We start from the raw sequence: 15,796 nt of genomic DNA, 5'->3' as shown, positions 1-15,796 counted from the left end.
TAACGCCCCAAATCCTGAATTACTGAAAATCACGCGGCACCCAAAGTGGCAGGCCTGGACCTCCTGCATCTGGAGTCCTCCAGCCAGAGAAGGGGGTTTTCTTCCTGCGCTATTTCCCCTTCTCCCAACCAACCGCCCTCAGTTTTCACCTGTGTATAGAACACGGAACACAAACCTGCCCGCCCGAGCTGCTCCCACAGCCACCGAGAGCGGGTCTGCAGCCGGAGCCGGTCCGGGCGGGAGACCTCGCCGAGCAGGGGACAGACAGGCTCGAGGCTAGAGCTGCTTTCGCGAGCGTCCCTAGAGCTCCCCCGTGCAGCCCGAGAAGAGCCGCGGTCGGGATGCAAAGTACAAGCGCCACACGCCGAACACACTTCTACAGCCTTCAGTTTGGGCGCCGGAAGATTTCCTCCTTCAACCGCCTTAAGTAGGATTTTCAGTCACTTCTAAATATTTCTAGCACATTGCTTACGAGAATCTTTCCCACAGTAGAAAGCCTAACGTCCCCATTCGTACAGGCCTAGAGAATGGCTAACATGAACGAGCCCGCAATTTAGTTCGGCATCAACATCCGAGCATGAAGACTGGATTTCCAGGACTCATCACCATTTGCCCCCAGACAGGCCCGTGTCAAATGCGTATTACTAATAGAGTGAGACTTAGAAAATGTCTACCCCCAAACCAGCATCTGACGATGGCCTAAGAGGTTTTCAAGACGACAAACATCCTACGCCAAAATTGGAAACACATATAAAAAAGCTTGTAAACTTTTTCAAGTTCTGAACTGGCAAATCGTATCCCAGCAGCTCTTTTTGACAGACGGCCGAAGAGACCTAGTCAGAAAGAAAAAAAAAAAAATCTGCTAACATAATCCACACGAATTCCACACGACAGAACCACTCAAGTTTTTTGCAGGCTGCTCTGGGCACGTGTCTCCAAAAGCTCAGTCGATAAACGGCTGTCTGGTCACCTCTCAAGGAAGATACAAATACAAACAGAAATGGTCACGTGTGTTTATTTTCAACTTTTAAAAAGGTATGTCAATTTATATGCAAAGTAGGCGTGATTCCTAGCACCAGACAAAAAGCAGGGTACCTTCTACATGTTTTACGTTCGGACACTTCCCCGCTTCACTTAGGAGATGTCCAAGTCAAACGGATTCTTTGGAATTTCTCTGACCGTGGCGAACCTTTATACAAAGGTTCCCTTCCGTTAACACCGGTACCTTCATTATAAGTTAACACTAGAACGAAAAATATTTCATAATTTTTTATTGATGGCATTTATCCCATGGTTTAACATGTTAATTATACTGTAATAAACATGGCTTTAATATTAAACTTTTCCTTATTATCCAAAGTCACCACAGTCCATTTCAGTAAATATAAAAATATATGCTTAATACTTTGTACAATACTGGTTTTTGGTCCAAACAAAACTGGATCAGAAAAGCCAATAAATTCACTTTAAGAATCCCCAATTTTTTTTTAAAGATTTCCAAATGGATTTAGGCAACTTTGAATAATGGGATTTACATAATAAAATCTGAGACGAGACTAAACAAAGAACAAATTTTCTAACACAAAATTAAAATTTCAAGTTCACAGATTTATGTTATGCCAAAAAAGTACAGAAACAAAATCGTATTTACACAAGTTTCATAATAAAATAATGAAAAAGGCAAGACAGGTGAGAGTCAGGAGAATGAAAATATAGAAATAGCAGAGAATTATTAAATGGAGAATGAACTAGATCTAGTAAGTCCTTAGCACGGACCATCCTTTCATCAGGCTTCCTCTATCGGAAAATCTTAGTGCACGAGACACCCGACTCACTCCACACATACACCAGCACAAACTCGGCAGAGAAATCACTCACTTCAACACTCTCTAATCTACACGGGGGTCCTCCGATATAATTACAACGTCAGTGCGTTCCACAAACGCGTGTCAACGCACGCGGTGGTGCAGACACAGGGGTTCTTTACAAAGCCATTCGCGGAGCGGGCTCCCTCCCTGGGCCCGGCCAGCCTGCGCCGGGCCAGGGACCAACGTGCCAGGTCAGAGTTTCGCTGAAGAATCAGTCACCGATCTAGCTATGATTTGTTTTAAAACGGGAGCGGGAGAGGTGAGGGCAGGGCTTCTGTAAAGAAAAAACAAGGAGGAAAACCCCCACGTCAAAGAAGTCTTGAGGCGGATCTGACGTCAGATAACCCAGCACACGGGACGATCCAGTATCTGGAAAGCAGGGCACCGGCTGCTGTGGAAGTGTTGCGCACAACACCAAAGTGACCTTTATTTCTTGCGCCTGACGGCAGTCTTTATCTTGCGCCCAGAGACCGAAGTTCCAGAAGACGAGAACATATTTTTCCCGTTTGACCTGGGGAAAACAAAAACTTCATTATGTGACAAAGTGCGCGGACAAAACCTCAGGATCCTACTACTCAGGGCTCCCAGTGACGGGGGGGGGGGGACGACGACACACTGGCAAACATACTTTGTTATGTCACTGTCACTCTCACACACACACACACACACACACACACACACACACAGACACGTGCGGGCGCGCGCACGCACGCAGGCGCACACATGCAGCCCCAAGGGGCCAGGCCCTCTTACCCCACGGTGAAGGCCGCCGCGGGATGGCTGAACGCAAAGCCCCCCGAGCCCGAGGGCTGGGCCGCGGCCGCAGGAGCACTGGGGTTCGCACCGAACGTGAACACTCCCGACGGGTTGTTGTTCGTGAAGTTGAAGTTCGTGGTGCTGCTGCCGAACTGGAAAACTGAAGCTACGATAGTTAAAGCAGAAAAACGTCATTAAGGTGAAAATGCTAGTGGTTCTGGCGAGGACTCCGACCCGGCCACGCGCAGCGCGGGAGGGGTTGAGCTCCCTTACTTACATTCGCTTAATAGGAAGAAAACTAGAAGGAAGTGTTTTCTCCACTGACGCGCGCTACGGACTCACACGTCCCCTGGCAAGTGACCCGACTTCCCTGTGACCAAGGAGGAAAGGGTAGAAGAGACTTCTGGACAAAGAGAGTGGAATCGACATTTAGCGCTAACTTCTTCACAAATTCACAGATGACGCTAAAATAACAGGAACGGGGTTTTTAGCAAGATGAGGGAGAGGTCTGAGACGCCAGAAGGCGGACTGGAGCCAAGCACTGAGCTAGCGGCGGGTGCCCACGGGAGCAACTCCTCGGACACGAAACACACCCACGGGCCCGGGCGCCGGACGGCCGAGGAAGGGAGGCGGCGGGTGGGCTTCAACAGGGAAGGCGGGAGATCATCCGTGTGGGCAGCAGACGCCCAGATCTGTCCCGCCCCGGTACAAACAAGAGGCCATTCTCCAGCCCAGCAAGTCTCTGGCCAGGGGTCAGGATGTATCACACAGAAAGGCAAGGACACGCTACAGAAACCAGGAGGAGTAAAAGCAAGGTGAAGGCCGAGAGCTGCGGCCCTGCCCCGCGACCCCGCAGCCCTGGCCACGGGGAGTACATGTGCCCTCCAGGCAGGAGACTGAATAATCTTCTCTGGGGATTCCAGACCTGCTGACACTAACATCCAGGTCTTCCCAAGTCAACAGGCCAGTCAGATAAACCTACAAGGAAATTCAAGCTCTACAAGCCTATCCAAACACAAAGAATTATCAAGTGGTACTTAGGTATCCTACACTAATTAAATTTTGAGTTGAATGGGAACAGGTATTTGCAAACCACGTATCTGATAAGCAGGTATCCAGAATATCAACAACGCCTACAACTCAACGGTCAAAAAACACAAATAACCTGATTTAAAAATGGACAAAAAGCGGGGCGCCTGGGTGGCTCAGTTGGTTACGCATCCGACTCGTGATTTCAGCTCAGGTCATGATCTCAGGGTTTCGTGAGATCGAGTCCCATGTCAGGCTCTGTGCTGACAGCGTGGAACCTGCTTGGGATTCTCTCTCTCTCCCTCTCTCTGCCCCCTCCCTGCTTGTGCTCTCTCTCTCAAAATAAATAAACATTAAAAAAAAATAGACAAAAAACTTGAGCAGACATCTCCAAAGATGATACACAAATAGTCAGCAGGCAAACATTAACATCACTCAACATCACTCATCATCAGGAAAAAGCAAATCAAAACCACAGTAAGGTATCACCTCACACCTGTTAGGATGGCCGTCGGCACCAAAAACACAAGAGACAACGAGAGCTGGTGAGCATGTGAAGAAAAGGGACCCTGTGCCCTAACTGATGCGGCCACTGTGGGAAAGTATGGAGGTTCCTCAAGAAATTAAAAGTAGAAATACCATATAATCCAGCAATCCTATTCTGGGTATTTATCCAAAAGATTTGGAATCAGAATCTTGAAGAGATACTTGGACTCCGGGGTTCACTGTGGCATTATTTACAATAGCCAACACGTGGAACCCCCCTAAATGTCCACTGATACATGAATAGACTTAAACAATGTACATTACATACGATGGTTATTCGTCCTTTAAAGAAGAAAAAAAAAAAAAAGTATCTTACAATATGCAAAAACGTGGACTCTGGAGGACATTATGCTAAGTGAAATAAGCCAGTCACAGAAGGACAAGTTCTGCCTGATTTCATTTCTGTGAGGTATCTAAAATAGCCAAACCATAGAAGCAGAGAGAGGGACGGTGACTGGTGGGAGACCAAGAGGTAACAATTTTGGAACAAAATCGGAAGGATATAAAGACGCATCCACACAACAAAAAAGAACACTTGGAATTAAAAAGTAAGGGGCGCCTGGGTGGCGCAGTCGGTTAAGCGTCCGACTTCAGCCAGGTCACGATCTCGCGGTCCGTGAGTTCGAGCCCCGCGTCGGGCTCTGGGCTGATGGCTCGGAGCCTGGAGCCTGTTTCCGATTCTGTGTCTCCCTCTCTCTCTGCCCCTCCCCCGTTCATGCTCTGTCTCTCTCTGTCCCAAAAATAAATAAAAAAACGTTGAAAAAAAAATTAAAAAAAAAAAAAGTAATACTAGCAGAAGTAAAATCTCAACAGAAGGAGGAATAAAAGATAAATGGAAGAAATCTTCCCAGAAAGCGCAGAAAGGACAAAAAGAACAGAAGTTAAAGAAGAGTGAGGCACAAAAATTTCCCAAGAAACAATTCAAGAAAATTCCCAAGAATGAAAGTTCACAAAAGGACAGACTAAATTCCTTACACAATCAGTGGGTGAAAACGCATCCAGACCAAGGAACAGCTTTTTCTTTTTTAAATCTTTTATTTTTGAGAGAGAGAGAGAGACAAGTGAGAGCAGGGGAGGAACAGAGAGAGAGGGAGACACAGAATCCGAAATAGGCTCCAGGCTCCAAGCTGTCGGCACAGAGCCCGACGCGGGGCTCGAACCCACGAACCGTGAGATCCTGACCTGAGCCGAAGTCGGACGCTTAACCGACGGAGCCAAACAGGCGCTCCGGAACAGCTTCTTGATAAGTCAGAACACTGGAGGCAAAAGAAAAGATTCTAATGAGATTTCAGAAAGAAGAAATGGTCAAAGAGCAGAGATGAAGAAAGAGTTCAAGAGTAACTCTGAGCCAGAAAGTCCACAATGGAGAGATGCCCTCAAAACTATGGAAATTATGTCCAATCTAAACCTGTACTCAACTGAAATCTTACCAAACGCAGGGGCATAATGAAAATACTTCCAGAAATGTAAGGTCTCAAAACTTTCTTCCCTGAGGACTTCAGGAATCACTGGAAGAGCTGCTCTATTAAAACAAAGAAATAAGACAACACTGACATCATCCAGCAAAGAGATTCTTTTGAGAGGAAGGGTTCCAGAATCTCCAAGAGAAAGGTAAAAAGAGATGCCGAGACCACAGTTCAACAGCGGGCCTAGAAAGGAGCAGATTAGAAGATTCTGTGGGAGGATTCTGGTGGGAGGAGCGGATAAGTTTCTCTCAGGTACTAAATAGCACACAGCCAATGTATTTGAAAATGCTGAGAAGTGATCCAGATGAACAGGAGGAGAGCCAAAGTTGTAACTACTGACAGGTACAAAGACATCAACACAGACGGGGATCATTCGTGCTGTAGAAAACAAAACCCTGTGGAGAGAAGAACAGCAAAGTACATATCACACGGTCTGCACACTCGGGCCACTGATCCAAGCACACGGTGGTCCCCACATCAGGAGGACTGAGGGAAATGTCACCTGTGTGAAAGAAAGCTAAACTCTCCACCGCCTCACAGTGAGAAGAATCAACTAATCCCAATTAAAGTGGGTAATACGTGTCACAGAAGTTCTGCTACCTGTACTAACTGACCAAGTAGTAATATCCGGAATACATTAATAATTCCTACAAAATAAGCAAAAGCAAAACAACGGAAACAAAAAACAGCCACAAAAATTAAAAAAAAAAACAAAAAAACAAAAAAACCCTTATAAAAACAATTCACAAAAAATGAAATCAAGTAGAATCCAGACATGAGAATCCTCACACAAGACAGCAGGATGTGAATGTGAACAATCTGCCAGGCCAAGCTTGTGTTATGCTGTAACGTAGAAGATACGCACACGCACCTCGGAATCCAGCGGCCCCTTTCCCGGTACGTACCCTAGAGAAACATGCACGTGCGCCCCGCAGCGTGGGCACGGCACGAGCAGAACAGCATGTCCTCACAGCTAAAAACAGCGGTACATGGATAAATCGCGGTATGTTCATAGACTGATTTACTCTACAGCAATGAAAATGAACAAACTATATGTAATAACATGGATGTGCTTTACAAGTAAAGCAAAAGACACAAGAAGCAAAAGACTGAATACAGTAAGATTCCATATATATATATGATTCCATATATATGTATGTATGGGATCTTACTGTGTGTGTGTGTGTGTGTGTATATAGTTAAAAATAAGGCAAAATGGTATCTTGTAGAGATTCACGTATCAGTAGTTCACTTTAAAAAACCCCAGGAAAGTGACAATCATAAAGGCCAGGGCCCATCAGAGCAAGGAAAGAGGCGTGTGATCAAAAAGGGAGACCGGAGGGGCTCCTGGGCAGCGGGCTACACAAGCGTTTTGCTGCAACATCACACCGTTCATTTATGTTTCAGGTTTTTCTACATGAAGTTATATTTCACAGTGAGAAAAAGACACATCGTGCAATTCTGAGGAAACACATCATAGAACAATGTGATTAGCCAGACTGAGAACAATGCACTTGTTTACATATTGCCAGTCAAGTGTCATCCAACAGAAAGTTCCTGGGACAACGGGCTGTCCGGTCCCAGGAGAGCACTGCACTTGGGGGCGTAACCTCCCACAACGAGGACTAGAAAATATAGCTGGAATCTAGGCTGGAGTGCTCCCAAATTCAGATGGGGAGAAATGGGACTGAATGAACGTCCAATCTACTTCAAAGAGTAAGAAATGACTACATTTTAACCACATACATGAATACCTTCAAGCGCTTACTTTTAACGGTATGAAGTTGAGAATGTTGTTCATATTACAAAGTCCAAACACATATTTCTCTATTCTGCCAAGTATAAGACGTTTAAAAAACAAAGACACATACATGGCTTCAAAATTCAGAAACCATATTCTATTGGGAGCCACGGATGCAAACTATGTGACCAGCACACACTTACTAGAACTAGGAGCTGCTGCAGAGCCAAATGCAGACTGACTAGGCTGTTGTCCAAACACGGGAGGCTGGCTGCTGCTTGACACTGTCCCAAAAGTGGGCGGCGTGGGCTGAGAAGCGGCAGAAAACAATGCTGCGGAAGATGACAGGGCTCCGAAGCCTGAGGGATTCGGCTGGCTGGCACCCTGACTCTGTCCAAACGTCGGGGTTTGGTTAACACCAAATGCTGGACTGGCAGACGGTGCTGAAGGTCCAGTGCCAAACACGAAGGAGGATCCTAGAGACCCAGAGAAACAATCACGTCACCTAACAGCTACAACCAGATAATCCTTAAGGAAGGTCTAAAAATTTAGCTGCAAACCGCGAGCCTCTTTTCACTTTACCTTGCTGAACAAGTCCCATCAGGGCCAGTTTTCGATAATAATGAAGAATACAATCCTATTATTTAGTAAAGCCATGTAGAATTCATATAAACAAAAATTATTAGCCAAGAGTCCCCACCTTCACAGCCAAATTTTTTTAGGTAAAGGGATCCATCCAAGAAGATAACGGATTTTCACCAGATATTCGACGCACTGCAGAAATCAGCTAATGTCGTCATCACGTATATACACATAATGGGGACCTACGTCTAATGAAATAGGCCCCAGTGTCTGGTTACTTAACAACCTAACATTTCAAAAGGAACACTTGGAAAATCTAAAGACTACACTCTTGTTGAGATCAGAAAAATCCCTCCTAAGAGTTAATTCTATTAAACCGAACACAGACTGCACGGGATTCCACGCAGTGAACGGCTGCCACACCCGTAACCTTCGGGGGCAGGCGACCTAAGGGCACCCGGGCTGTTCTGTAACCACCCGCGATAGGTTACTTGCTAAGAGCAGACAGGATGAAACAGTCCAACTACAACCTGTTTTTCTTTTGTAAATAAACGTACCCGCAGAGCTGCATGTGGTGGTAGCTCCAAAAGTGAAACCGGAGGTTACGGGATTACTCCCGCCGGCCCCTGGACCGAAGACGAACGGGGTGACCGCTGAGCCCGCGCTGGACGTGGCTGCAGGTTTGCTCTCCTGAGAAAACAGCAGAGACTGAGAAGTAGCGGCCTCCGCGGAGCTCCCGAAGGCGGAGCTGCTCACAGGGTTGCTGGCCTGTCCAAACACGAAGGCAGCCACCGGCGCACCGGAGGACGCGGCGGAGCTACCGAATATGCCCCCGGCTGCCGAAGTGGCCGGTGCGCTTGAATTAGAAGAACTGTTGTTCAAGAAACTGAACACTGGTTTTGCTGCACCTGGATCTGTAAGAAATAAAGATGCAAACAAAAGTCTTTAAGAACAAGGAATCACAGAAAGCATTTGTCCCTTGCCTACGGTCCACACATTCACTAGAAAACAGAAACGGTAACTTTTTTATAAAAATTCATTCAGCAAATGCACACACTATATTAAATTATGATGTAAGCAAATACATCCATCTTCCCTTTTACGGCTTCTGACGTGTGTCTTACAGAAGAAGGCAAGCCCTCAGCATTCAGATTAATAAGAATAAAAACATCCCCTAAATTCAACACATCCAGCTGAAGACTACGGGTAACAGCTCGGACAGTGGGAGACAGCTGTGCTCTCGACTTTGCAATTTATGTTAGCAAAATTATCATTTCTCCAACCAGCAGTCAATTCTCTCTGCAGCATTTACTGACCAGCGCGTCCTTCACTCGCTAATTTGTGACTCCACCTTTATGACACGCTAAATTTCTAAGTATGTGCGCATTTGTTTCCTCTATAGCTACTGTTACTAGACTGTTTTAATTATTGTAGCTTTATAGTCTGGTTTGATAGTAAACCTGTTTGTGTGCCTGCCCTTCTCCCCAAAATTTCTTGTGCATTTTCCCTTCCATGTGCATTTTAAAATTACCTTAGCTTGTCACGCTCCACAAAAATTCCCCTACAAACGGAAATTAAGGGGGTGCCTGAGTGGCTCAGTCGGTTAAGCGACTGACTTCAGCTCAGGTCTTGATCTCGTGGTTTGTGAGTTCAAGCCTCGCGTCGGGCTCTGTGCTGACAGCTCAGAGCCTGGAGCTGCTTCAGATTCTGCGTCTCCCTCTCTCTCTGCCCCTCCCCTGCTCACGTTCTGTCTCTGTCTCTCAACAACAAATAAACGTTAAGAAAAAGAAACGGAAATTAAGGCTTCCAGTTATGGAATGAGTAAGTCACCGGGATAAAAGGGAGCGTGCAGGGAAGACAGTCTATGGCACTGTAACAGTGTTGCGTGGCCACAGACGGTAGTTACACTTGTGGTGAGCACAGCAAATGCACAGAACTGGGGCATCACTGAGTTGTACACTCGAAACTAAAGTAATGCTGTGTGTCAACTACACTTCAACTAAACACAAAAAACCAAATTATCTTGGGGGAGCTGGGCAGGAGACTATTCTCACTCAGGAACAGGTATTAATAAATAGGTCTTTTCTGTTCGTTTAATTATTTAGCCTGTTACAAGTTCTGTTGCTGTTATGAAACACAAATTAAAGATGTTAGAAAATGCAAGTGACATTTGTCCAACTATTTATTGCTGATTCAGAGGAAAGCTACTGGTTTTTATATGGTGATCCTGAAACCACCCACTTTACTAAAGACATTTTTTCAACTGTTCCAATACTGTCTCAGTTCCAATACTGTGTACTGGACAGGGCTGGCCATAATATGAAACGGGCATGAGTATGATTTACAGACAATGGAACAAGTTGGTTCACTTTCAAGTTGGTTAATGAGAGGTTAAGAGTGTCTATTTCAATGGAAAGAGTATAGTAACACCATAATTATATCCGATTAGACCTCATCTTATTTTTATTCCTTTCCAAATCATATATAATTTAGTTTTTATTTTTTTTGGAGAGTGTTTTGAATTTCCAAACAGACAATAGACACAAACTGCTCACACCTACTCACTGAATTCCATTCTCCCCGCACCCCCGCACCCCCCACCCCACCCTGGTCAGGTTAATTTTTCATCCTGCTCCCAATATATTATTCAGAAGTGCTCATGGGTGTTCAATTCTTATTTTTTTTTGTTTGCCTGAAAACATCTCTATTTTGCCCTCACGTTCGACCAAATTTGGCTGGATATAAAATTGTAGGATCAAGACCATTTTCTTTTTTAACATTTATTTATTGTTGAGAGACAGAGAGAGACAGAACACAAGCAGGGGAGGGGCAGAGAAGGAGACAGAATCTGAAGCAGGCTCCAGGCTCTGAGCTGTCAGCAAAGCCCAACGCGGGACTCAAAATCACGAAATGCGAGATGGCTTGAGCCGAAGTCGGATGCTTAACCGACTGAGCCACCCAGGTACCCAAGACCATTTTCACGGGGCACCTGGGTGGCTCGGTCGGTTGAGCGTCCGACTGTTGATCTCAGCTCAGGTCATGGTCTCGTGGTTGTGAGATCAAGCCTCGCACTGGGCTCTGGGCTGGGCACGGAGCCTGCTTAAGATTCTCTCTCTCCCTCTCTCTCTGCCCCTCCCCTGCTTGTGCTCGCACTAGCACGCGCTCTCTAGAAAATAAAAAGACCGTTTTCACTTTGAGGACAGTGCTCCACTGTTTTAAGCATATGATGTTACAAATTAGAAGTGTGATGCTAACCTGATACTTGTTTATTTGTGGCAAACAGCTTTCCTCTCTTAGAGAGCTTTCAGGATTTTGGCTTTGGTGTCCTGTCATTTCACTGGTCTTTGCCAGTGAGTGGGCCATTTCCATTTTTAAGGCCAGGGTCTTGCTCTACAGGGAGGAAATTTCTTCCGTCACTGCTTTGCTCCCTCCTCTGCCCTGTCCTCTTCTTCTAAGCACTCTTCTTGCAATGGCCTGAGAACCAGCTGGACTCCATTCTCTCTACACTTCGGCATGGGCTCTGGGAAATCCCAGTTCACCAACCTATCATCTGTGTTTCTTCTGCTGCTCAGCCCACAGAATTTTATTTCACCAAGCACGTTTTTAAGTTTTAAAAAAATGCTACTCCATTTTCTCTTCAGGATTTTAGTTTTCATAATCGCCTCTGTTTCAGAGATTAACTCTATTTGTGGTCTATGCTCCTTGGACGCCTGATGATGACTGGGTAACTCTATTTGTGAACGAACGCCTGCACAGAAAGATTTAGTTAGAAAATATTTCATGAGCTGACAAAAGAAGGCCTACTTTCCTGAGCAGTATGCCAATTCTGATTGTCAAAGCTCAAACAGAAGGGAGAAACATGGACAGATGGGAAATGCTGGGGGCTCTCCATCAGCGGTGTATTTCTCAGAATCAGATCTGCAGGTAACATCATTGCATCATAAGGGTTTGGAGCCGTGAACACTGCAAATCCTAGGCTCCTTCCCAGAGAGTCTTTATTGGTCTCTCTCAACTATGTCCAGTGTAAACCATTCCCTGACCTGCTGCATTTGTCCAGATACCAGAGATGCCTTGCAGAAAAAAAAAGAAAGAAAGAAAAGTGTTTAATACTCACCAGTCGTGGTATTGGTTTGAGACCCAAATGCGAACGCGGCCTTCGTAGGCTGTTCCGATTCCTTCTCAGATGGTTTTGCCACACTGAAACTAAAGGTGGCCTTTGCAGAAGTCTCATCTTTGGTTTGCTCCGAATTCCCAAAGGAAAACACTGGTTGACACTTCGGCTCCTCATTGTCCGCTTTCTTCCCAAACACCAGAGAAGTAGAAGTGACCGGCTCTTGCTGTTTCTCTTCTGTCCTTCCCAAAACGAACAGAGAGGCAGACGGCACGGGGGCAGGCTCTGTGCCACCAAAAGTGAACCCTCCCTTGGTGGCGGGCGTGTCTTCTTTGTTTGCTTCTGACGTCTTCCCTGTGAACGGAGCCACCGAAACGCTCTTGGCTCCTATGGCTCCAAAGCTGAAGCTGCTCTTGTTCTCAGCGGTCACCCCGGTGACGGCAGCAGCAGGTGCCGGGTTAATGACACCTGTACCAAAGCTAAAGCCTGTAGATGAAGATTTAGGGAGCTCCTCTTTCTTCTCTTGCTGCCCAAGATTAGACACCCCAAACTGAAACGGAGCTAACGATGCCGTATTGCTTAAACCCGAAGAGAGTCCGAACTTAAAACCATTATCGTTCTTGTTGTCCTTTTTAGCTTCTTCAGGCTTGGACTCGGACGAAACTCCAAACTTAAAATCTCCTATTGGTTTTGAAAATTTAAAGCCTTCACTCATGGAGTTTGGAGACTCAGAATCTGAAGACACACCTATCTTGAAGCCTCCCTGCTCTCCAAATTTAAAATCTCCAGTGCCTGTTAAAGTCTGAGAAGGCCCAGAAGACGACGACGGGAGACCAAATTTGAAGGATGAGGCGGCTGGGTTCGGAGACGGGGAAGACGTGCCAAAGCCTTCAAAATATAAAAGACACCGAATTAATGCTATCCCCTCAAACAAAATGTACACCTGAAACAGAAAGAGAGACACAGGAATAACTTGGAAAAGGCCTATGGTGAAGAGTGTGAGGAAGTGGCAGCGAACGCCAACTAGCTGCCCAGTATTCAGCGTACGAATCACACCTCGACCCCCACAACTACACTGACATGCCACTTACTCACCTGGGACACTGGCAGAGCTCACATCAATTTGGTGAGGCAGTAATGGCAAGGGGTCTAGGAAAAACAGACACTTTATAGATTACAGGTGGATGTGTAAAACAGCATGAAATTTGTGGAAGGCAACTGTCAATATTTACCAAAATTTCCAAACACATGTATCCTCTGACCCAGCAATTCTAGGGTTACGTTTTTGTTTGTTTTTTTGTTTTTTTTTTTTTTAATTTTATTTATTCATTTACTTCCTTAAGAAAGGCAGACAGCCACACGCGGCACCTCATCTGGATGTGCCTGGAGTCTTGGAAGCTTGACTACCCTACATTCTGCAGGGAGCGCTCCTGGAGAGCTTGTCTGGAGGTTCTAGGAGGGGAGCACAGCTACTTCTACACTTCTGCCTGAGCAACAGTCAGTCCCCCTCTGTCATGCAAGGTCATCCTCTTGGGCCCAGTGCACAGCTTCGGGAGGGAACCCACACAGAGCCGTGAGGGAGGAAGGGGACACCAGCCTAGCCAGCCACATGGGCCAAATCAACCCTGGAGATCACTCGGAGTGACAGATGTCACAGCCAGATCACCCTCACATCCTAAGTCTTTATTACTTTTTTTATAGAATATAATTTATCGTCGAATTGGTTTCCATACAATATCCAGTGCTCATCCCAACAGGTGCCCTCTTCAGTGCCCATCACCCACTTTCCCCTCTCCCCCAGCTCCCATCAACCCTCACTCTGTTCTCAGTATTTAAGAATCTCTTATGGTTTGCCTCCCTATCTGTAACTTTCCCCCCCGCTTTCCCTCCCCCATCGTCTTCTGTTAAATAAGTCTTTATTTTAAAGAAATTCAAAGACACAGAAAATGCCATATGCAATCCCAGCAGCTATAAATGAAGAATAAAGAACAAAGGTGTGTCCAAGCTAATCTGTGATAAAATCAAGGGGGCAGAAAGGCAGTATGATCTACATTTTCTAAAACAGACAGAAATAAAAATATATACAATTTCTGTATATAGAAAAATATATAGAATTTGCTTATCACGTGCATAAATAAACTATGGAAAAGTTGTAAGGAACTAACCACAGTTATTACTGTTGGTAGGGGAGGAAGGATGGAAAATGAACCAACGGGGACAAGAGAGAAACTTTTCTCTGTGAATCCTGTTGTAACTGGAGTTTGAAATCTTGTAAATGGGCTACTAATCAAAAAATTTTAAAAAGACTTCAGCATCAAAGAACCAGAAGAACTGCATAAGCAGAAGCTCACACTATACTGACAAGATCAAAGTCTTGGTTTCATAATGCTTTTTTGTAGCTGAGTAAACTGGAAATGCAGTACTTGACTGATGAGCTGAAAACAGATAGAATTCGTGTGCCAAGATATTTACTCCTCATTCTGCTTACCCACGTATAAATAAGACCAATGACAGCCAAACTTTACAAGCCCTCATATCTGTAGACCTTCCCCTCTTTAATGATGATACATTCCCCTCTTTTGCTAAGAAACGTAACTGAAAATCAGAGTCTCAGGAGCCAGTGGCCTATCCACAAGGTCTCTAAATACCTTAAGCGATATTTCTTTAGACAGGAAGTTAAAAATGAAGGTGCTGAAGACAATTAACTCATTATCACCTCTGCCTCAAAGGGACAGATTTAAAGGGAAGCTGATTACTGTGCAGCAGGTAGAGAACATGGAAAAAGGACCATGAGGTTAACGACCTCAAGTGGGCTGGAAAGTAGGGATCTTCTACCACACCCAAATGCAGTGTTTTTCAAACCAGTTGTGACTCACTGTCGTGCAATTTTATGGGTTATAACCAGTAATTTTCTTCTAAATGAAAAAAGAAGAGAAACAGGGTAACTTAAACATACTAAAGAGTAAGAATTGACTTGTAAAACTTCTTTTCAATCATACAAACACCCTGTGCATGAGAGGGGGTCACAATGTAAAAGTTGAATGATGGGTTTCCAGTTAAAAAGTTTGAAAGCCACTAGTCCACAGAATGGTTACGAGCAGATAAAGCTTGGCATACTTTTTTAATGCCCTCACAGACTAACCTTCGAGGCCTATTCCCTTACAGATTAAACTCTTTCTCCCCTCTCCCTGACTGTTCCTTCAGATCTAAAATCTCTTTCCCAGCTTTTATCAAGATTTTGACTGAAATGTACCTCACGTGAAGTATGAAATAAATCATTAATGACTACGGAGACGAAAAATTTGACCTCCACAGACAGTCTTAGCATAAATTATTTTTAGAGGTTCCTCCTTTATATTTACAGAACAAAATATGAAGAGAGCTCTTTTTCTGGGACATACCCTGGGAAACCAAACCCCACATCCAGAGTACTTACAATAAGGCTCTAGGGGTGTAAATTCCCAGATAAGAGGAAATTCATCTAGATGCCAAACAGGTTAACAATAAAAAACAAGTAACTGAAACTCTCTCAGATTCAACTACACAAGAGAGAAGTTCCTCACCCAGTTGCAGAGAAGATACCTCACTGCTGGCCAGTCTAATAATCTAACTCTACAGTAACTCGGACACAGATGTGAGGTCAAAGTGTCCAAAACAATACCTCATTTTACATGCATTTTCAACAAGAGAAGGAACA

General features: G+C 45.0%; 1 protein-coding gene across 5 annotated transcripts in view; it reads right to left on the bottom strand.

Moving 5' to 3' along the window:
- Positions 1-999: 999 nt before the first annotated feature.
- NUP153 (nucleoporin 153) overlaps positions 1,000-15,796 on the bottom strand; it is an 86,796-nt gene continuing 71,999 nt past the window's right edge. For 4 of the 5 annotated variants that reach the window (XM_019420042.2, XM_019420044.2, XM_019420041.2 and 1 more), the window contains 5 exons: positions 12,103-12,987; positions 8,546-8,902; positions 7,610-7,882; positions 2,622-2,790; positions 1,000-2,379 (listed from right to left, as the gene is read on the bottom strand). In XM_019420042.2, the coding sequence (XP_019275587.2) occupies positions 2,295-2,379; positions 2,622-2,790; positions 7,610-7,882; positions 8,546-8,902; positions 12,103-12,987 (1,769 nt within the window). In that variant the 3' untranslated portion in view covers positions 1,000-2,294. Of the gene's footprint in view, positions 2,380-2,621; positions 2,791-7,609; positions 7,883-8,545; positions 8,903-11,225; positions 11,737-12,102; positions 12,988-15,796 lie in introns of those variants that run through there. The other variant, XM_019420046.2, reaches the window with a different exon arrangement.

Source organism: Panthera pardus, unplaced genomic scaffold, assembly GCF_024362965.1.
Source record: "Panthera pardus isolate Hobbes unplaced genomic scaffold, ASM2436296v1 HiC_scaffold_17, whole genome shotgun sequence".
NCBI classification, from domain to species: Eukaryota; Metazoa; Chordata; class Mammalia; order Carnivora; family Felidae; genus Panthera; species Panthera pardus.
The sequence above is the reverse complement of the archived record's forward strand: the minus strand, read 5'-3'. Positions and strand labels throughout refer to the sequence as shown.